This window comes from Phyllobates terribilis, unplaced genomic scaffold (genome assembly GCF_046119375.1).
Source record: "Phyllobates terribilis strain yellow unplaced genomic scaffold, ASM4611937v1 Scaffold_62__1_contigs__length_8034531, whole genome shotgun sequence".
In the NCBI taxonomy this organism is placed as follows: Eukaryota; Metazoa; Chordata; class Amphibia; order Anura; family Dendrobatidae; genus Phyllobates; species Phyllobates terribilis.
Genome location: NW_027362822.1, coordinates 18556 through 42424, shown reverse-complemented (window position 1 = coordinate 42424; position 23869 = coordinate 18556). Strand labels below are relative to the sequence as shown.

General features: G+C 48.1%; 1 protein-coding gene across 3 annotated transcripts in view; it reads left to right on the top strand.

Moving 5' to 3' along the window:
* The window catches only part of LOC141192485 (uncharacterized), a 50946-nt gene that overhangs the window by 17624 nt on the left and 9453 nt on the right, over positions 1-23869 (top strand). The window contains exons 1-6 of one of the 3 annotated variants that reach the window (XM_073662012.1): positions 5548-5640; positions 22672-22852; positions 22982-23161; positions 23236-23359; positions 23443-23540; positions 23739-23829. The exons of 1 other annotated variant lie outside the window; for it this stretch is intronic. In XM_073662012.1, coding sequence (XP_073518113.1) covers positions 22775-22852; positions 22982-23161; positions 23236-23359; positions 23443-23540; positions 23739-23829 — 571 coding nt within the window. In that variant the 5' untranslated portion in view covers positions 5548-5640; positions 22672-22774. Of the gene's footprint in view, positions 1-5547; positions 5641-22671; positions 22853-22981; positions 23162-23235; positions 23360-23442; positions 23541-23738; positions 23830-23869 lie in introns of those variants that run through there. One more of the 3 variants, XM_073662013.1, reaches the window with a different exon arrangement.

The window sequence follows — 23869 nt, the reverse complement described above, 5'->3', positions numbered from 1 at the left end:
CCATATATAGTTCTCCTGTATACAGCATGATACCCCACACCTCTCACATACCCGCAACTCCTTATACACAGTATGATGGGCCCCACAGTAGCCCCTCCCACACTGTATGATGGCCCCCAGTAGTCCCAACACACTGTAAATGGCCCCCAGTAGTCCCCCACACTGTATGAAGGTCTCCTATAGTCCTCCCACACCGTATATTGGCCCCCAGTAGTTCCCCCACACTGTAAATGGCCCCCAGTGTTTCCCCTACACTGTATGGATAGTACCCAGTAGTCCGGTAGCCTCCCTTCACTATGGATGGCCCCCAGTCTTCCCCCACATCGCATGGATGGCCCCCAGCAGTCCAGTTGCCCCTACACTGTGTGGATAGCCCCCAGTCTTCCCCCACACACTGTATGATGGCCCCAGTAGTCCCCTCACACTGTGTGGATGGTCCCCAGTAGTCCCCCATGAGCGCTATTAAAATAAAAAGAAACATCTTATACTCACCTAAATATGGATCCTGAGAAGTCCGCCGACAGAAAGGACAAGGCATGGGAGGACCAACGCGGTGATATCATGGGAGGCACAGTGAGGGCATCATACATATTACATGGGAGGCACAGTGGGGACATCATACATATTACATGGGAGGCACAGTGGGGGCATCATACATATTACACGGGAGGCACAGTGGGGGCATCATACATATTACACAGGAGGCACAGTGGGGGCATCATACATATTACATGGGAGGCACAGTGGGGGCATCATACATATTTCACGGGAGGCACAGTGGGGGGGCATCATAGATATTATATGGGAGGCACAGTGGGGGCATCATACATATTACACGGGAGGCACAGTAGGGGCATCATACATATTACATGGGAGGCACAGTGGGGGCATCATACATATTACACAGGAGGCACAGTGGGGGGGCATCATACATATTACACGGGAGGCACAGTGGGGGCATCATACATATTACACGAGAGGCACAGTGGGGGCATCATACACATTACACGGGAGGCACAGTGGGGGCATCATACATATTACCCGGGAGGCACAGTGGGGGCATCATACAGTGGGTACGGAAAGTATTCAGACCCCTTTAAATTTTTCACTCTTTGTTTCATTGCAGCCATTTGGTAAATCCTAAAAAGTTAATTTTTTTTCTTATTAAAGTACACTCTGCACACCATCTTGACTGGAAAAAACAGAAATGTAGAAATGTTTGCAAATTTATTAAAAAAGAAAAACTGAAATATCACATGGTCATAAGTATTCAGACCCTTTGCTCAGACACTCATATTTAAGTCACATGCTGTCCATTTCCTTGTGATCCTCCTTGAGATGGTTCTCCTCCTTCATTGGAGTCCAGCTGTGTTTAATTAAACTGATAGGACTTGATTTGGAAAGGCACACACCTGTCTATATAAGACCTCACAGCTCACAGTGCATGTCAGCCCAAATGAGAACCATGAGCTCAAAGGAACTGCTCAAGGAGCTCAGAGACAGAATTGTGGCAAGGCACAGATCTGGCCAAGGTTACAAAAGAATTTCTGCATTACTCAAGGTTCCTAAGAGCACAGTAGCCTCCATAATCCTTAAATGGAAGAAGTTTGGGACCACCAGAAGTCTTCCTAGACCTGGCTGTCCAGCCAAACTGAGCAATCATGGGAGAAGAGCCTTGGCGAGAGAGGTAAAAAAGAACCCCAAGATCACTGTGGCTGAGCTCCAGCGATGCAGTAGGGAGATGGGAGAAAGTTCCACAAAGTCAACTATCACTGCTGCCCTCCACCAGTCGGGCCTTTATGGCAGAGTGACTCGACGGAAGTCTCTCCTCAGTGCAAGACATATGAAAGCCCGCATAGAGTTTGCTCAAAAATACATGAAGGACTCCCAGACTATGAGAAATAAGATTCTCTGGTCTGATGAGACGAAGATAGAACTTTTTGGTGATAATTCTAAGCGGTATGTGTGGAGAAAACCAGGCACTGCTCATCACCTGCCCAATACAATCCCAACAGTGAAACATGGTGGTGGCAGCATCATGCTATGGGGGTGTTTTCAGCTGCAGGGACAGAACGACTTGTTGCAATTGAAGGAAACATGAATGCGGCCAAGTACAGAGATATCCTGGATGAAAACCTCTTCCAGAGTGCTGTGGACCTCAGACTTGTCCGAAGGTTAACCTTCCAACAAGACAATGACCCTAAGCACACAGCTAAAATAACAAAGGAGTGGCTTCAGAACAACTCTGTGACCATTCTTGACTGGCCCAGCCAGAGCCCTGACCTAAACCCAATTGAACATCTCTGGAGAGACCTGAAAATGGCTGTCCACCAACGTTCACCATCCAACCTGATGGAGCTGGAGAGGATCTGCAAGGAAGAATGGCAGAGGATCCCCAAATCCAGGTGTGAGAAACTTGTATCATTCCCAAGAAGACTCATGGCTGTACTAGCTCAAAAGGGGGCTTCTACTCAATACTGAGCAAAGAGTCTGAATACTTATGATCATGTGATATTTCAGTTTTTCTTTTTTAAAAAATTAGCAAAAATTTCTACATTTTTTTTTCAGTCAAGATGGGGTGCAGAGTGTACTTTAATGAGAAAAAAATGAACTTTTTAGAATTTACCAAATGGCTGCAATGAAACAAAGAGTGAAAAATATAAAGGGTCTGAATACTTTCCGTACCCACTGTAGTGATTCTTCCCTTGCCAGCCGTGGAAGCGAGATCTTCTGCCACATTCTGGTGTCGCCTTATTGTTGAGAAACTGCTTTAAAAATTGTATAGCCCCCTATAAGCTATTCCTGCCCACAGTGCCCCCATCCAGCGAGTGTTTGAGAAAGGTTATTACACTGAAACGTCCCGATATTAACAACCAAGGATCACAATCTCATTTATCATTGCTGCGCGCTGCTTACTGCATCAATGGAGGGAACAGCTGAGATTCTCCAGACTCCACTCGCTCCTCACACTCCGCAAATGTCTGCACTGAAGACTATATACCCGAGGCATCGCACACACGGCATCGTACACTAACTACATCTGTTATATACGTTCTGCTCCGTACACACACGGCTCCGCTCCGTACGCCTCGTACACACGGCTCCGCTCCGTACACCTCGTACACACACGCAGCTCCGTACACCTCGTACACACGCAGCTCCTCTCCATACACTTGATACACACGCTGCTCCGCTCCGTACACCTCGTACACAAGCGGCTCTGTTCCATACGCCTCGTACACACGTGGCTACGCTCCGTACACCTCGTACACAGTGCTACGCTCCGTTCACCTCGTAGACACGCGGCTCCGCTCCATACATACGCGGCTCCGCACACCTCATACACACGCGGTTTCGCTCCGTACACATCGTACACACGTGGCTCCGCTCCGTATGTCTCGCTCACGCGTGGCTCCGCTCACCTCGTACACACGTGGCTCCGTTCCGTACACCTCGTACACGCGCGGCTCCGCTCCGTACGCCTCGTACACGCGCGGCTCCGCTCTGTACGCCTCGTACACACACGGCTCTGCTCCGTACACCTCGTAAACACGCGGCTCTGCTCCGTACACCTCGTACACGCGCGGCTCCGCTCCGTACGCCTCGTACACACGTGGCTCCGCTCCGTACGCCTCATACACGCGTGGCTCTGCTCCGTACGCCTCGTACACGCGCGGCTCCGCTCCGTACGCCTCGTACACGCGCAGCACCACACACCTCGTACACGCGCAGCTCAGCTCCGTACACCTCGTACACACGCGGCTCCGCTCCGTACACCTCGTACACGTGCGGCTCCGCTCCGTACACCTCGTACACGCGAGGCTCCGCTCCGTACACCTCGTACACAAGCGGCTCTGTTCCATACGCCTCGTACACACGCGGCTACGCTCCGTACACCTCGTACACAAGCGGCTCTGTTCCATACGCCTCGTACACACGTGGCTACGCTCCGTACACCTCGTACACAGTGCTACGCTCCGTTCACCTCGTACACACGCGGCTCCGCTCCATACATACGCGGCTCCGCACACCTCATACACACGCGGTTCCGCTCCGTACACATCGTACACACGTGGCTCCGCTCCGTATGTCTCGCTCACGCGTGGCTCCGCTCACCTCGTACACACGTGGCTCCGTTCCGTACACCTCGTACACGCGCGGCTCCGCTCCGTACGCCTCGTACACGCGCGGCTCCGCTCCGTACGCCTCGTACACGCGCGGCTCCGCTCCGTACGCCTTGTACACGCGCGGCTCCGCTCTGTACGCCTCGTACACACACGGCTCTGCTCCGTACACCTCGTAAACACGCGGCTCTGCTCCGTACACCTCGTACACGCGCGGCTCCGCTCCGTACGCCTCATACACGCGTGGCTCCGCTCCGTACGCCTCGTACACGCGCGGCTCCGCTCCGTACACGCGCAGCTCCACACACCTCGTACACGCGCAGCTCAGCTCCGTACACCTCGTACACACGCGGCTCCGCTCCGTACACCTCGTACACGTGCGGCTCCGCTCCGTACACCTCGTACACGCGAGGCTCCGCTCCGTACACCTCGTACACAAGCGGCTCTGTTCCATACGCCTCGTACACACGCGGCTACGCTCCGTACACCTCGTACACAGTGCTACGCTCCGTTCATCTCGTACACACGCGGCTCCGCACACCTCATACACACGCGGTTCCGCTCCGTACACACGTGGCTCCGCTCCGTATGTCTCGCTCACGCGTGGCTCCCAGCTCACCTCGTGCACATGCGGCTCCATTCCGTACACCTCGTACAGGCGCGGCTCCGCTCCGTACACCTCGTACACGCACGGCTCCGCTCCGTACGCCTCGTACACGCGTGGCTCCGCTCCGTACGCCTCGTACACACGCGGCTCTGCTCCGTACACCTCGTACACACGCGGCTCCGCACACCTCGTACATGCGCGGCTCCGCTCCGTACACCTCGTACACGCGCGGCTCCGCTCCGTACACCTCGCATACACGCGGCTCCGCTCCGTACACCTAGTACACGTGCGGCTCCGCTCCGTACACCTCGTACATACGTGGCTCCGCTCCGTATGTCTCGCTCACGCGTGGCTCCGCTCACCTTGTACACGCGCGGCTCCGCTCCGTACACCTAGTACACGTGCGGCTCCGCTCCGTACACATCGTACACACGTGGCTCCGCTCCGTATGTCTCGCTCACGCGTGGCTCCCAGCTCACCTCGTGCACACACGGCTCCGCTCCGTACGCCTCGTACACACGCGGCTCTGCTCCGTACACCTCGTACACGCGCGGCTCTGCTCCGTACACCTCGTACACACACGGCTCTGCTCCGTACACCTCGTACACACACGGCTCTGCTCCGTACACCTCGTACACGCGCGGCTCTGCTCCGTACACCTCGTACACGCGCGGCTCTGCTCCGTACACCTCGTACACACGCGGCTCTGCTACATCCACACTGTAAACCCCTCCTGACCCCACACATAAACTTCAGCTCATCCAGCACCATGACAACCAGCACAGCAGAGTCCTGCATCCACTGAGGCCCCTGATCATGTGACCCCTGACTCCTCCCCTCCTGTGACCTCATCACAGGTCCTGTGCGCACACAACAGCCATATATGTGGTGGCGGCTCTGCAGGTGGAGGTATGTGGAGACCCCATTACTGGGCGCAGGGGGCATTAACCCCTTCAGCACGGAGGCTCTTTTGGGGTCTTGTGTTGCCCTTTTATAAGAATCATAAGGTTTCTGTTCTGTTTCCTGTAATAGATACATACGACCCAACTATGGAGACAGGAAGGGAGGAAACGTATTGTTCTCAGAGTACAGGACCCCCACAGTGTAATGCCCCCATTATGCCCCTTATGCAGGATGTATGATGCCCCCCCCAGTGTAATGCCCCCATTATACCCCTTATGCAGGATGTATGATGCCCCCCACAGTGTAATGCCCCCATTATACCCCTTATGCAGGATGTATGATGCCCCCCACAGTGTAATGCCCCCATTATACCCCTTATGCAGGATGTATGATGCCCCCACACAGTGTAATGCCCCCATTATACCCCTTATGCAGGATGTATGATGCTCCCACACAGTGTAATGCCCCCATTATGTCCCTTATGCAGGATGTATGATGCCCCCACACAGTGTAGTGCCCCCATTATGCCCCTTATGCAGGATGTATGATGCCCCCACACAGTGTAATGCCCCTTATGCAGGATGTATGATGCCCCCACACAGTGTAATGCCCCCATTATGTCCCTTATGCAGGATGTATGATGCCCCCACACAGTGTAATGCCTCCATTATGCCCCTTATGCAGGATGTATGATGCCCCCACACAGTGTAATGCCCCCATTATGCCCCTTATGCAGGATGTATGATGCCCCCACACAGTGTAATGCCCCCATTATGTCCCTTATGCAGGATGTATGATGCCCCCACACAGTGTAATGCCTCCATTATGCCCCTTATGCAGGATGTATGATGCCCCCACACAGTGTAATGCCCCTTATGCAGTATGTATGATGCCCCCCACACAGTGTAATGCCCCCATTATGCCCCTTATGCAGTATGTATGATGCCCCCCACACAGTGTAATTCCCCTTATGCAGTATGTATGATGCCCCCCACACAGTGTAATGCCCCTTATGCAGTATGTATGATGCCCCCCACACAGTGTAATGCCCCCATTATGCCCCTTATGCAGTATGTATGATGCCCCCCACACAGTGTAATGCCCCTTATGCAGTATGTATGATGCCCCCCACACAGTGTAATGCCCCCATTATGCCCCTTATGCAGGATGTATGGTGCCCCCACACAGTGTAATACCCCCATTATGCCCCATATGCAGGATGTATGATTCCCCCACACAGTGTAATACCCCCATTATACCCCTTATGCAGGATGTATGATGCCCCCACACAGTGTAATGCCCCCATTATGCAAGATGTATGATGCCCCCACACAGTGTAATGCCCCCATTATGCCCCTTATGCAGGATGTATGATGCCCCCCACACAGTGTACTGCCCCCATTATGCCCCTTATGCAGGATGTATGATGACCCCCCACACAGTGTAATGCCTCCATTATGCCCCTTTTTTGGATGTATCTTGCCCCCACACAGTGTGATGCCCCCATTATGCCCCTTATGCAGTATGTATGATTCCCCCACACAGTGTAATGCCCCATTATGCCCCTTATGCAGGATGTATGTTGCCCCCACACAGTGATGCCCCAATTATGCCCCTTATGCAGTATGTATGTATGCAGTGGTTCTGCAGGTGGGGACCACAGACCACATCTCAGTACCAATGCTTTCTGGCTGATGTTTTCGTCACTTTTGAATGTTGGTTGTGCTTTCACACTCGTGGTGGCATGAGATGGACTCTACAACCCACAGAAGTTACTCAGGTAGTGCAGCTCATCCAGGATGGCACATCAATGCGAGCTGTGGCAAGAAGATTTGCTGTGTCTGTCAGCGTAGTGTCCAGAGGCTGGAGGGGCTACCAGGAGACAGGCCAGTACACCAGGAGACGTGGAGGGGGCCGTAGGAGGGCAACAACCCAGCAGCAGGACCGCTGCCTCCGCCTTTGTGCAAGGAGGAACAGGAGGAGCACTGCCAGAGCCCTGCAAAATGACCTCCAGCAGGCCACAAATGTGCATGTGTCTGCACAAACGGTTAGAAACCGACTCCATGAGGGTGGTATGAGGTCCCGACGTCCACAGATAGGGGTTGTGCTCACAGCCCAACACCGTGCAGGACGCTTGGCATTTGCCACAGAACACCAGGATTGGCAAAGTCGCCACTGGCGCCCTGTGCTCTTCACAGATGAAAGCAGGTTCACACTGAGCACATGTGACAGACGTAACAGAGTCTGGAGACGCCGTGGAGAGCGATCTGCTGCCTGCAACATCCTTCAGCATGACCGGTTTGGCAGTGGGTCAGTAATGGTGTGGGGTGGCATTTCTTTGGAGGGCCGCACAGCCCTCCATGTGCTCGCCAGACGTAGCCTGACTGCCATTAGGTACCAAGATGAGATCCTCAGACCCCTTGTGAGACCATATGCTGGTGCGGTTGGCCCTGTGTTCCTCCTAATGCAGGACAATGCCAGACCTCATGTGGCTGGAGTGTGTCAGCAGTTCCTGCAAGATGAAGGCATTGAAGCTATGGACTGTCCCGCCCGTTCCGCAGACCTGAATCCGATTGAGCACATCTGGGACATCATGTCTCGCTCCATCCACCAACGTCACGTTGCACCACAGACTGTCCAGGAGTTGGCGGATGCTTTAGTCCAGTCTGGGAGGAGATCCCACAGGAGACCATCCGCAACCTCATCAGGAGCATGCCCAGGCGTTGTAGGGAGGTCATACTGGCACATGGAGGCCACACACAATACTGAGCCTCATTTTGACTTGTTTTAAGGACATTACATCAAAGTTGGATCAGCCTCATAAAGTGACACTGGTCAGAATTGTAAAATTTAGCTTGGTCATTAAGGTCAAAATTGGATCCGTCACTAAGGGGTTAAACAAATCTCCTCAGTGCGATCATACAGCATACATGCCTCTGATTGCTCAGGTGATGCACTGTAATTATAATAATCTTTATTTATATAGCGCCAACATATTCCGCAGCGCTTAACAATTCACAGGTTCGTATACAACAGTCATAAGTAACATAGCTAAAGATAATACAATAATTACAGCAAAAATGACGACCCTGCTCATAAGAGCTTGCAATCTACAATGAGGTGGGGGTGACACAAAGTACAATGGCTTATTTACAAGGATGGTCCAGCCATCTTGAAGGGATGCGGGATAGATAAAGGCTGCATGAGCTCATCACCAGCCAGTATCTGTAGTGCTTTTTGGTTCGGTGGAGAGTTATGCATAGAGAAATAAGGGATGGGCTATAAGAAGATAAAAGGACTTCGATTAGGGAAGGTGTTAGGCTGCCCTAAACAGGTGTGTTTTTAGGGAGCGCCTAAAACTGTGTAAGTTGTGATTCATCCTAATTTCTTGGGGTAGAGCATTTCAAAGAATAGGTGCAGCTCGGGAGAAGTCTTGGAGCCAGGAGTGGGAGGTACGGATTAGTGCAGATGTTAGTCGAAAGTTGCTTGTGGAGTGTAGAGAACGGGTAGGCCGATAAACAGAAATGAGGGAAGAGATGTAAAGGGGTGCTACACTGTGGAGAGCTTTGTGGGTCAGAACGTGAGAACAAGCAATTTAACCCCTTTAAAGCCCATGACGTACTAATACGCATCAGTGCCCTGGGCTTTAAGAGCCTGACCCGTATTAGTACGTCATGGCGATCGCGCGCGCACACAGGCTGTGCGGGCGCGATCGCCGCCGGGTGTCAGCTGATTGTCACAGCTGACACCCGATACTATGTGCAGGGAGCGGTCCTGCACCGCTCCCAGCACATTAAGCCCCGCAATGCTGCGATCGAAGTCGATCGCAGCATTGCGGAGGCAAGGGGAGGTGATCGCCGATACTCACCTCCTCTTCCGGCTTCCAGCGCTGTCTGCAAAGGCTTCCCGGGTGTTGCCATGACGACCCGATGTCGTCATGACAACATCTGGGTCACCAGACAGCAGGAAGATTGTTTGGACATGCGCAGTGCATCTCCAAACAATCTTCTCCCTGTCCAGCGCTGATAGCCTGCATGGCACAGGGATGGTATCGCCGTGTCCGTAATGACCTGACCTAGAAAACTGTTCTACTAGTTAACCCCTTCAGTGAACACGGTAAAAAAAAACAAAGCAAAAAACAATGCTTTATCATCATACCGCCAAACAAAAAATGGAATAACACGCGATCAAAAAGACGAATATAAATAAAAATGGTACCGCTGAAAACGTCATCTCGTCCCCAAAAAACAAGCCGCCATACAGCTCCATCATCCGAAAAATCAAAAAGTTAAAGCTCTCAGAATAAAGCGATGCAAAAAAATAATTTTTTCTTTAAAACAGCTTTTACTGTGTAAAAGCGCCAAAACATAGAAAAACTATATAAATGTGGTGCCGCTGTAAACGTACTGACCTGAAAAATAAAGCTGCCTTATCAATTTTACCACACCCGGATCAGAATAAAAAAATGTAAAAAAACACAATTCCTGAATTGTTGGTTTTTGTTTATTCTGTCTCCCAAAAATAGGAATAGAAAGCGATCAAAAAATGTCACGTGCCTGAAAATGGCACCAATAAAAACGTCAACTCATCCCGCAAAAAACAAGCTGTCACATGACTCTGTCTGCCAAAATATGGCGATGCAAAAACTAGATTTTACAAAATATGTGTCTTTTAGTGTGTGACAGCTGTCAATCATAAAAACCCGATATGATTCTGGTATCGCTGTAATCGCACTGACCCGAAGAATAAAGTAATCTCATCACTTATACCGCATGAGGAACGGCGTAAAAAATAAACGCTAGGGCTGGGGTTGGGTTTGTGCTAATGTTAGGGTTGGGGTTGTTTTTTTTTTCCAATGTAAAAAAAAAAAAAAAAAGATGACGATATGGCGACTAGTGTTGAGCGCAAGTGCTCGCTACTTGAGTTTGCATCGGGTGCTCGGGTATGCACTGAGTATCGCGGGTGCTCGAGTCTCCACCCCATATGCTTCGCGGCCAAAAAAACCTCGCGGGGATTGCCTGCCATGCACGAGCGATAACCGTGAAACATGCGGGCGGGGACTCGAGCATTTCACTTGAGCACCCGTGATACATGGTGCATACCTGAGTACCCGATGCAAACTCAAGTAGCGAGCACTTGCGCTCAAGAGTAATGACAACTTATTCAATATGATGACCTAATGTTATCAAATTCTGTGTCGTACCTCTGGGTTCAAAATGTTCGCTATACCCCTTAATAAAATCCTTGAGGGGTATAGTTTCCAAAATGGGGTCACTTGTGGGGGAGCTCCACTGTTTAGGCACATCAGGGGCTCTCCAAACGCGACATGGTGTCTGCTAACTAATTGAATGGAAAATCGGCTCAAATTGTTAGCGGACACCATGTTGCGTTTGGAGAATCCCTGATGTGCCTAAACAGTGGAGCTCCCCCACAAGTGACCCCATTTTGGAAACTAGACCCCCCAAGGCACCTATCTAGATGCATAGTGAGAACTTGGAACCCCTAGGTGCTTCACAAATTGATTTGTAAAAATGAAAAAGTTTTTTTTTCCACTTTTTCATTTTTATGAATCAATTTGTGAAGCACCTGAGGGTTCCAAGTGCTCACTATGCATCTAGATAGGTGCCTTGGGGGGTCTAGTTTCCAAAATGGGGTCACTTGTGGGGGAGCTCCACTGTTTAGGCACATCAGGGGCTCTCCAAACGCAACATGGTGTCCGCTAACAATTTGAGCCGATTTTCCATTCAATTTGTTAGCGGACACCTTGTTGCGTTTGGAGAGCCCCTGATGTGCCTAAATAGATGACCCTGGCTGCAGCATTAAGGATGGACTGGAGGGGGGAAAGTCGAGTGAGGGGGAGGCCAATTAATAGAGAGTTACAGTAGTCAAGGTGGGAGTGGATCAGGGCAACAGTGAGGGTTTTTTTGTTTCCAAGGTGAAAAAGGGGCGGATTCTAGAGATGTTCTTCAGGTGCAAGCGACAAGTGTGGGCAAGAGATTGTATGTGGAAGGTGAAGGAGAGATTGGTGTCAAACACAACGCCCAGACAATGCGCCTGCTGGCTCGGCATTATTGTGGTGCCACACACGGAGAGAGAGATGTCAGATTTAGAGAGGTGAGTAGACGGTGGGAGCAGAAGAAGTTCAGTTTTGGAAAGGTTGAGTTTCAGGTAGAGAGCGGACATGATGTTAGAAACTGTGGTCAGACAGTCACTGGTGTTCTGTAGTACAGCGGGGGTAAGGTCAGGGGATGAGGTGTATAGTTGTGTGTCATCAGCATAAAGATGGTACTGAAAACCAAATTTGCTGATGGTCTGTCCAATTGGGGCTGTGTAAAGAGAGAGAAGAGAAGAGGGCCAAGGACTGAACCCTGCGGAACCCCAATAGTGAGAGAAAGGGGGGAAGAAGTGGAGCCTGCGAACGATACACTGAAAGAGCGGTCAGATAGGTAGGAGGAGAACCAGGAGAGAGCAGTGTCCTTTATGCCGATTGAGTGGAGCATAGAGAGTAGGAGGTGGTGGTCAACGGTGTCAAAGGCTGCAGAGAGGTCAAGAAGAATAAGCAGAGAGTGGTCACCATTACGTTTTGCTGTCAGAAGGTCATTGGTTACTTTGATGAGTGCAGTTTCTGTAGAATGTAGGGGGCGGAAGCCGGACTGTGATGGGTCTAGAGGAGAGATTGTGGAGAGGTAACTGGTAAGGCGGGAGTAGACCAGGCGCTCCAAGAGTTTAGAGATGAAGGGAAGATTGGAGACTGGTCTGTAGTTGTTTGTGCAGGAAGGGTCAAGAGAGGGCTTTTTTAATAATGGAGTAATGATGGAGTGTTTGAAGGAGGAGGGGAAGATACCAGAAGAGAGGGAGAGGTTGAAGATTTTGGTTAGGTGAGTAGTGACGACTGAAGAAAGAGACTGGAGTAGATGTGAGGGGATGGGGTCAGTGGTGCATGTAGTGGGATGAGAAGAAAAGCGGAGCCTAGAGACTTCGTCTTCTGTGACTGGGTCCAATGTGGAGAGTGATCCAGAGGGGATGTGGGGAGGGATGGGAGTCGCGGCACTTGGGGGCTGGGAGCTGATTTCCTGACGGATGGTGTCTATTTTCTCTGTGAAGTAGGAGGCCAAGTCCTCGGCACCAATGTACGTGATGGGGGCCTGCGCTGTAGGATTGAGGAGGGAGTAAAAGATATCGGAGTTTTTTGGGGTTGTTGGATAGTGAGGAGATCAGGGTGGTGAAGTAGGTCTGTTTGTCGAGGTGAAGGGCAGAGTTATAGGTTTTTAACATAAATTTGTAGTGGATAAAGTTTTCTAGTGTGCGAGTTTTCCTCCAAAGGCGTTCGGCACTTCTAGAACAACGCTGGAGAAATCGGGTTTGCGGTGTGAACCAGGGCTGTTTTACTCTGTGTTTAGAGGTTCTGAGGGTGAGGGGCGCTACTTGGTCCAGTGTGCTTCTGAGTGTGTCATTGTAGTGGTTTACTGCCAGATCAGGACAGGAAAAAGAGGAGATTGGGGACAGTGATGAATGAAGGGCGTCTGTAAGTGTATGAGGGTTGATTGCTTGTAGATTTCTGAATCTGTGATAGGTAGGAGTGTGCTGGGGCGGACGAGGATTTGTGAGCGTGAAGGAGAGAATGTTATGATCAGAGAGGGGAAGAGGGGAGTTATTTAGGTGGGGGATTGAACTAAGCCGGACAAAGACCAGATCAAGGGTGTTTCCATATTTGTGTGTCTCAGAGGTTGAAAGCTGTGAGAGGCCAAGAGAAGTGATTAAAGATAGAAACTGGGATGCGAATGAGGAGGTGGGGCTGTTTATGGGGATGTTGAAGTCTCCCAGGATAAGGGTTGGTAAATCTGAGGACATGAAGTGCGGCAGCCAGGCAGAAAAATGGTCAAGAAACTGCATGGGTGAGCCTGGGGGATGGTATACGACCTCTACTCTGAGGGAGAGGGGATGGAAGAGCCTGATGGTGTGGACCTCAAAAGAAGGGAATGAGAGTGATGGTACTGGGGGGATGACCTGGAAGGTGCAATGTGGGGACAGGAGTAAGCCGACCCCACCACCAAGTCTGTTTGCAGTAACTAGGAAGCCTCATACTATTGAGTACTTAGGGGATGAGGGGCATTGAGCCGAACTCTGTCAAATTTTCTTAGATGCCATGTTTGCTTTTGACAGCAACAACTGGTTAGACTGCCAGGGTTGGTGTAGCAGCCGTACCTGTCCCATCCCTGCGTTGTACACCTGTTCTGGTGCCCAAAAGAGTTAATTTCTTTTAAAACAAATGTTTAATATGTTAAGTAACAAAATGTGTCTTGTGCTTTTTGCATGTTTTTTTCTTATTACAAGAATTTGTTGTTGCCAATTTTCTTTTGAAACATTTTAATATTTGCTTTTTCTCTAATAACTCCCCACGACAGCACATCGGAGGATGTAACCCCACCCTAATAGGGACAGGAAACATGAAAAGGTTAAATAGCCCTTACCACATCCTCCCTCCAGTGTTTTTTCCTGTCCCTATCAGGAATGAAGGGGTTCCTCCTCGTTGTGCTGCGTCCATCTCCTCCTCCCTTCCTCTCTACAGCAAGCAGAGTGAGACACTGGAGACTCCGCTCCAGGGAGTCCCACAGTCCATGTGGGGTGCGCACGATCTCTGCACCGGAAGTGACGTCGAATGTCGGGTGGTGGGATGATGAAGTCACTTCCGGCGGATTTGCTTTCCACGGTGGAACGCATCAGCATATAGAGAATGGTGGCAGATGACCGCCGGTGAACGCCTGTACCTTCACCTGGACTACATGGGGAGGAGCCCCCCCAGATGAGAGGGAGGGCGCTGCATCTGATCGCCCATAAAGGAGCCCTGGATAGGAAGACGCCTGAGGTAGGACAAACTGTGTCTGTTCTGGATGGGTTAGAGTCTTCCCACTCAGCATCTGTGGAGCCCAGCACCATTCCAGTCCCTGTAAGTATGGCACTGGCAGTCCATCTCCAGAATGCAGGTAATGGATATTATAGCCCCTGTTCCTTCTGTCTCTTATAGGGGGACAAGGAATCTGCTACTGGAGACAGAACTAAGACATCTGCAGATGTCCAATTTGTTCAAACAGATTGTCTTCCTCCCATAAGAAGCCGTTATGTCAGGAATGTACATAGAAAATCATCAGGAAGGAACAGCCTTCCTTAATGAAAGAGATAAAGGGTATAGTGCGCCAGGAAATCAAATCCTCCTTTGCCTCATTTTCCCACCGTACACACTCACCCAGCCAAGACACTGCGTCCACTCTCGGCTGCAAAGAAAAGAAAGATCAGCCTGCTAGAAGAAGGGGACGAGGATCCTCTGGATGAGATATCTCAGAAGAACCTCCAGAAGAGGGCGAGCTGAGTCCAGGCCCTGAGGAATCCCAATGGAAAAAATATTATTTCTCAGTGGATAGCATGGAAGAACTCCTTATGGCAGTAAGGAATACTATGGAGGTGGAGGAAGAAAAGGTTTCCCAAACAGTGCAGGAGGAAATGTTTGGAGGTGTACGCTCTAGGAAAAAAATTTGTTTTTACTATTCACCAAAGTATTCGGGATCTGGTTTCTAGAAGAATGGGATTCCCCTGAAAAAAGGCTGAATTCCCCTGCAGACCTAGGGGATAGGTTTCTGGTTGATGACGAAACAGCAGAATGCTGGTCAGAAATTCCAAAGGTTCACATCCAGATTGCGTGGGTGGCAAAGAAAACAACCTTGCCATTTGAGGATTCCTCCCAGCTAAAATACCTGTTGGAACACAAAATGGAGGGGCTATTGAGGAAGTCATGGGAAACCTCTGCAACACTATTGAACACAAATGCCATCTCCATGTGTTGCCCGATCGATGTCTTGTTTGTCAAGTCAGCTGGAGGAACACCTGGCCTCAGGCACTCCCAGAGAAGACATTCTGGCATCTTTGCCACTCCTCCACAAAGCTACAGGACTCCTGGCGGATGCCTCCGCAGAGTCAGAAAGAGTAGCAGCAAGGGCATCTGGGCTATCCCAATTCTGTGAGAGCTCCCTGTGGTTGAAATCCTGGAGTGGGGATGTCACATCAAAAATGAAATTATACTCCATTCCCTTTAAAAGAAAATACATGTTTGGGCCAGCCCTAGATGATTTACTTGAAAAAGCTTTGGATAAAAAGAAATCCCTCCCATAACTTAGCTCAAAAAGAGGACCCTTTTGACCTCCCCAGGAAAAAACTCCTCAATATAGTAGGAAAGGGAAGTCAGGTCGGTGGAGCTACCCAAAGGGAGGAATATTTTTCTTTCCCAGAACCAGCGTCAGAACAAACGATGACGCCAAGATAATCGGGGGCTGCATTTCGAGCTTTCTTCCCCAGTGGCGGGGCGGAAGATCTCTTCAGACCTTTTTTTTTTTGGAGGTGCATTGAGGTGAAGGGTGCATTGCTGGAAAGGGAAAAGGGAACTCTTTGGGTCTCTTGGTTTGCGAGTGTGGGCGAGCTGCGTGTGTCCGGAGCGTGGGTGCGAACGAGAGTGAGTGTGTGACTTGTTTTTCAGTGAAGAGGTATTGGGAATCCTGCAGAAAATACCTGTGTGAATTGCGGTGAGTGCTGCATTGTGACCTGCTGAGTGCTTTTCTACCTGTTTAGATTTATTGGGCTTTTTAAAATCTATTTTCTCACTACAGTTTTAGTTTCTTAGTTTACTACCTGTGTATTTAAGGGTTAACTACATTGCACTAAAATCCTGAGGTGTAGATTTACTCACAAGGGGTTAATTAAGGGGAAGGGGTCATAATTAAGGGTTTATAAGGGGCAGCTGGTTGAGCATCAAGTCCTTTGGAGGTGCATTGAGGTGAAGGGTGCGTTGCTGGAAAGGGAGAGAAAAGGGAAGGCTCTTTGGGTCTCTTAGTTTGCGGGTGTGGGCGAGCTGCGTGTGTCCGGGGCGTGGGTGCGGGCGGGGGTGGGTGTGTGACTTGTTTTTCGGTGGCTTTGGATTCGGGGAGTTTGGGGGGGGGACTTGGGACTGAATTGCTGACTGTGTTTCATTCTTTACTTTACTTTTTAATTAATCCACCTGACCTACTTATCAGATTCCCCCGTCCATACTTGATACTTAATTGATCCCCCGTCCATACTTAACTGATCCCCCGCCGATATCTAATTGATACACTTGCACATCCCTAATTGATCCCCGTCCATACACCTATATATAAATAATTGTGTTTTGTACTTGTGTATATATATACTGACTGGATCCCCATATTTAGAATGACGTCCATGTTGGCCGGAGCCGTGCAGTGTACATCTTGCGCAATGTATGCATTCCGTGAGCAACCGCTCGAGGATCCATACTGCTGCGAGAGATGTGAGCATATCGTGCACTTGGAAGCCCAAATTCTGGATCTAAGTGCTCAGATAGCGGTACTGAGGAGCATCAACAACATGGAACGGAGTTTGCTGCTCACCGAGCAGACACTCAATGGGTCAATACTGGGGGTGGAGCATAGAGGGGAAGTGCAGGCTGAACAGGCAGGGAGCTGGATAACAGTTAGGAGGGATAGAGGGAAGAAGTATAGGAAGGCTGGTTCAGAACCGGCATTATTGGAGCACGACAGATCCTCTGACCGCCGGGGGAGTGTATGCTCCAGTAATGAGGGGGAGGGGGGAAGTGTAGGGCAGGCAAGACAGGTTCTGGTAGTGGGTGACTCTATTATTAGGGGGACAGACAGGGCAATCTGTCACAAAGACCGTGATCGCCGAATGGTGTGCTGCCTCCCTGGCGCTCGAGTCCGGCACATCGCGGATCGGGTTGACAGGTTACTGGGTGGGGCTGGCAAAGACCCAGCGGTCATGGTCCACATCGGCACCAATGACAAAGTGAGTGGTAGATGGAGGGTCCTTAAAAATGATTTCAGGGACCTAGGTAGGAAGCTTAGGGCAAGGACCTCCAAGGTAGTTTTCTCAGAAATACTACCAATCCTGCGAGCCACACAGGAGCGCCAACGGGAGGTTAGGGAGGTGAATAAGTGGCTAAAGAGTTGGTGCAAGGCAGAAGGGTTTGGGTTCATGGGGAACTGGGCCGACTTCGCGGTCGGCTACAGGCTCTACCGTAGGGACGGGCTGCACCTCAATGGGGAGGGTGCAGCGGTGCTGGGGAAGAAGATGGCTAATAGGTTGGAGGAGTTTTTAAACTAGAGATGGGGGGGAACCAAGGAAATAGGTGGGATGTGAGGCAAGCAAGGGGGAAGGGGAGAAGTGAATATAATGAGGGTGGAGAGGGGGGTGGGGATAGTACAGTTAGATCGTTAAAGAAGAATAGGATGCTAAATAACCCCAAAGTTTTATCTTGCATGCTGACCAACGCAAGAAGCCTGACCAATAAGGCGGATGAGCTGCGGGCTCTTATATCGGAGGAGAAGTATGACATCGTAGGTATAACAGAGACTTGGCTAGACGATAGCTACGACTGGGCGGTAAATTTATTAGATTATAGTTTATTTAGAAGGGACCGGAAACAGGGGAAAGGCGGAGGAGTCTGCTTATATGTAAAGTCATGTCTAAACCCCAGACTAAGGGAAGATATAGGAGAGGGAGAAGAGGGGGTCGAGTCCATGTGGGTAGAGATAGAGGGGGCAAAAAATAATAATAAAATATTACTGGGGGTCTGCTATAAGCCACCAAATAAAACAGAGGAGAATGAGAATCTGCTATTAGGACAAATAGACAAAGTAGCAAAACATAATGAAGTGATTGTTATGGGGGACTTCAACTACCCGGATATTGACTGGGAAACAGAAACCTGTAGATCTCAGAAAGGAAAAAGGTTCTTGACAAATATTAAGGATAATTATCTCTCCCAACTAGTGCAGGAACCAACGAGAGGGAAGGCCGTGTTGGACTTAATATTGACTAATAGGCCTGATAGAATAACTGAGGTACAGATAGGGGGGCACCTAGGTAATAGCGACCATAATATTATCAACTTCAAAATGCCCTTCAGTAGGGTTATCAATAAGGGAACAACAAAAACATTAAACTTTAGTAGGGCGAAGTTTGAGCAGCTGAAAGAAAGCCTTCAACTTATTGACTGGGACAAAGTTCTTAATCAAAGGAATACGAATAGTAAATGGGAAACCTTCAAAAGAATTCTGAATACTCAGTGCGAGAGGTATATACCGTATGGGAATAAAAGGGCCAGAAATAAGAGGAAACCAATATGGTTGAACAAGAACGTAAAAGGGGCGTTAAATAGCAAAAAAGAGGCATTCAAGAGATTAAAACAGGAAAACAGTAAGGAGGCACTAATGTGTTACAAGGAAAAAACGATAACCTGTAAAAAACAAATAAAAATAGCGAAGGAGGAAACAGAGAGACGTATTGCTAGGGAAAGTAGATCAAATCCCAAACTGTTCTTTACGTATATAAATAGTAAAAGGATTAAATCGGATAATATTGGACCGATAAAAAGTGAGGAAGGCAAAATCATAGAGAAAGATGAGGATAAAGCTAATCTATTAAATAATTTTTTTTCGACAACTTTCACAAAGGAAATAGAACTAACAGGAGAAATGAGAAGTGACAAGCTTAATCCTACACTAAGTATGACAAATCTAACCCAAGTTGAGGTACAGAAACGCCTCAGTAACATTAAAATAAACAAATCACCAGGACCTGATGGCATACACCCACGGGTACTAAGGGAACTAAGTAATGTGATAGACCGTTATATCTTATATTTAAGGACTCTGTTGAGACTGGGTCTGTGCCACTTGATTGGCGACAGGTGAATGTAGTGCCAATATTCAAAAAGGGAGCGAAAAGTGACGCCGGAAACTATCGGCCGGTGAGTCTGACGTCCGTTGTGGGCAAAATTTTTGAAAGCTTCATTAAAGAGGCAATTACGGAGCATCTTGATGCTAATAATCTTTTAATCCCGAACCAACATGGATTCATGAGGAATCTCTCCTGCCAAACAAACCTGATTGACTTCTACGAGGAGGTTAGCTCTCGAGTAGATCAGGGGGAACCAGTGGATGTCGTGTATCTCGACTTCTCAAAAGCATTCGATAGCGTGCCACATAATAGGTTGGTATACAAAATGAGAATGATGGGGCTGGGGGAAAATGTCTGCAAGTGGGTAGCTAACTGGCTAAAGGATAGAAGGCAGAGGGTGGTTATAAATGGAATATACTCAGATTGGGTAAGAGTCACTAGTGGGGTACCACAGGGGTCTGTACTAGGCCCAATGTTATTTAATATCTTTATTAACGACATAGTCAACGGGATAAATAGTAAAATATCAATTTTTGCAGATGACACAAAGTTATGTAAAACAATTAATACTAAAGAGGACAGTGCAGACCTACAGAGGGATTTGGATAAGCTGGGTAGGTGGATCATTAAATGGCAAATGAGGTTTAACGAGGAGAAATGTAAGGTCATACATATGGGAAGGAAAAATGGAAGTCACCAGTACTCACTGAATGGGAAATCATTGGGGAATTCAGAGATGGAGAAGGACTTGGGCATCTTGATTGATAGCAAACTAAATTGGAGTGCCCAAAGTCAGGCCGCTGCTGTAAGGGCAAACAGGGTAATGGGATGTATCAGAAGAGGTATAGCTGCAAAGTATGAGAACATTGTTCTTCCACTGTACAAAGCACTGGTCAGACCACACTTGGAATACTGTGCTCAGTTATGGGCCCGAATATATAGAAAGGATATAAACGAGCTTGAAAAAGTACAAAGGAGGGCAACAATATTAATAAAGGGAATGGAGGGACTGCAATACCCAGAGAGGTTGGCAAAACTAGGACTATTCAGTCTGGAAAAGAGAAGGTTGAGGGGGGACATAATAAATGTGTACAAATATGTTAGGGGACAGTATAGAGACCTTGCCAGGGATTTGTTCAAAAGGAGGAATATTACGGTAACAAGAGGGCATTCACTAAGACTGGAAGAGAAAAGGTTTCAGCACCAGCATAGGAAGGGGTTCTTTACGGTAAGAGCAGTGAGAATATGGAATTCACTGAGTGAAGAGACGGTAATGTCAGATTCACTACACCAGTTCAAGCGGGGACTGGATGCATTTCTAGATACCAGGCAGATTTCAGCATATACTTAAAAATAGAATAAAATAGTAGGTTGATACAGGGATTTATTCTGACTGCTGGTTTCAGAGTCGGGAGGGAATTTTTCCTCAGGTGAAGATTGGCCAAATCATTTGGGGTTTTTGCCCTCCTCTGGATCAACTTTAGCAATTACAGAACTAACAGGTCAAACTTGATGGACGCAAGTCTTTATTCGGCTTTACAAACTATGTTACTATGTTACTATGACCTGTGGATCCTAAGATCGGTCGATTCTGGGGTAAAAATAGAGCTCTCCTCCTATCCTCCACGGAGAGTGAAAACAACACGGCTCTCCTCTCCGGAGCTACAAGCCACTTTAATAGCTTGTATGGGAGAACTACTATCTTCAGAGGTGATCTCTCTAGTTCCAACAAAGGAGAGATGCAGAGGACACTACTCCAAACTCTTCTTGATAAAAAAAAAATGGGGGGATCCCATCGGATCACAATCAATCTGAAACCTCTGAATCAACACATACTTTACATAAGGTTCAAGATAGAATCGATCAAATCAACAGTTCCTCTGATAGGACAAGATTATGTCATGGCTACGATCGATCTCCAAGATGCATATTACCACGTCCCGATTCATCCAACTTATCGGGAGTTTCTAAGATTCGCGATCTTCTAAAGGTCCTAGAAGATCGTCTCATTTTTCGTCTGGACTGATCATTTCTATCTAAAGTAGTCTCATACTTCCACAGATCTCAGGATATAATTCTCCCATCCTTCTGTGACAATCCGAGAGAGAAGAGTTCCAGACTCTGGATGTTCAAAGGATAGTCCTGCATTATCTTCAGGAAACACAAGAAGGGAGAAGAGACAAAAATCTATTTGTCCATTCTCAAGGCCAAAATAAGGGGAAGAAAGCGTCTAAATCTACAATCGCCAACTGGGTTAAGAAAGCAGTTATTGAAACTTACCAGATCCAAAACCTTTCACCTCCAGAGAAGCTCAAAGCTCACTCTAGAAAAGTGGTATCTGTCTCCTGGGCTGAGAAAGCCAACGCCTCCATCGAGCAGATTTGCAGAGCTGCTACCTGGTCCTCACTCCATACCTTCTCCAGACACTACAGATTGGACCTAGTGTCCATTAGAAGAGATTTAGCCTTTGCCTCCAGGCTATTGTCCCTCCCTAAATATATCTTGGGTATACCTCCAGTGTGCTGTCGTGGGGGGTTATTAGAGAAAATAGAATTAGACTTACCTGTAATTTGGTTTCTAATAACCCACCACGACAGCACGAGTAATTCCCTCCCTTTTGCTTATTATTTCTTACATGATCATATCAGTGAGAATAAAATATAATTTGAAGCATTCATTCTCTTGTGGTCCTTTATAATAACACTGGAGGGAGGATGTGTGAGGGGCTATTTCACCTCTTCATGTTTCCTGTCCCTATTAGGGTGGGGTTACATCCTCCGGTGTGCTGTCATGGTGGGTTATTATAAACCAAATTACCGGTAAGTCTAATTCTATTTTTATGGATTTTTCTTGTAATATATAGGAAAGCCTAAGGCCAGAAATAAACCCCATAAAACACTGTACATAGAGACATTGGTATCAAGTAACCCCTGTCTTGGTGTTCTTACAAACAAACTTTTATAAATGCCTCAAACTTCTGTGTGTGAATCAGACCTGAGATCTAACGTGATAGAAGATGACAGTCTGGTGAAGACGAGAAACATATAGACGGGCTCTGGCCATATATGTTTATACAGCCATAGTAGAAGATGAAGATTTGGTCCTCATCATGAAGTAGTTATTTCTCATGTCACGAGTAATGAATATCTCCTGCAGTATTGCTAATTCCAGTGTTGGTAAATGAGATGAGAATTAGCAATAAGGAAGATGAGTCTATGAGAAAGGTATTCAGCTGCAGATTCCGAGGAAGAAATTGCTTGTTGTCTGTGGCCTAAAATATATAGGTTTTATTAGTAGATGTAAAGAAGAAAACTAGATCATTCTGGTCTCTACAATATCGGATCCTCTCGGTGAATATCTTCTATATAAGAGAATTTTCCTGATTTACCTATCAAAGATGAATATGGACAGAGACAAGATGGCTGAGAAAATATTACACCTCACCCTAGAGATCCTCTTCCGGCTTACTGGAGAGGTGAGAGATTTTGATAACGTCACATTACATAATTCTTATCTATGGGAATAACAGATGGTCCGAACTGGAGAGGTGAGGACTCTGGAAATGTCTGTAGTGAGATTTATTAATGTGTCTCTCCATAACTAGGATTACATAGTAGTGAAGAAGACCTCTAGTGAGCGCTGTCAGGACCCTGTGTCTGAGGGATGGGGAAGACCCCTAAGCCCAATCACGGAGCTTCCACCTCACCACCTGATACATGAGGACATCAATGACCAGAAGATCCTAGAACTCAGCTACAAGATGATTGAGCTGCTGACTGGAGAGGTGACACTGCTGGGACATTATACAGTATCGCTGTGAAGGGATCTGGGGGATGACTATATCATTGTATGTGTCAGGTTCCTATAAGGTGTCAGGATGTCGCTGTCTATTTCTCCATGGAGGAGTGGGAGTATTTAGAAGGACACAAAGATCTGTACAAGGACGTCATGATGGAGGTTCCCCAGCCCCTCACATCACCAGGTAATTGACAGGACTAAATACACACGGCCTATAATTATCTGTATGTAAAGAATGAATTCAGTCCCTGTATGTGTTTCCTCCAGATCTATCCAGTAAGAAGACGGCACCAGAGAGATATCCCCGTCCTCTTCTTCCACAGGACTGTAAACAAGAAGATCCCAATGTTCCTCAGGATCATCAGGTAGATGGAGAGAAGGTGTCATGAGATCTCCCCTATGATGTGTAGACGGCTGTGAAGGTCTTGTGTTCAGTCTTGTTTTATCCACCAGTATTATATGTTTTATACTTGTATAATGAGAACAGTGGAGATAGCAGGATTAGTGCTGATCATAGATGGGACTTCTCCATCTGTCTTTGACTTGTACAATATTTGTTTCAGGGTGAAGATCTGACCCATATTAATACTACAGAGACATGTGTGAGGGGTGATGAGCAGTGTAAAGAGGAGATTCCTACATATGACCGCCCAGGTGAGTAGTAACCACTAAATACAGAGAAGTCACAGATTCT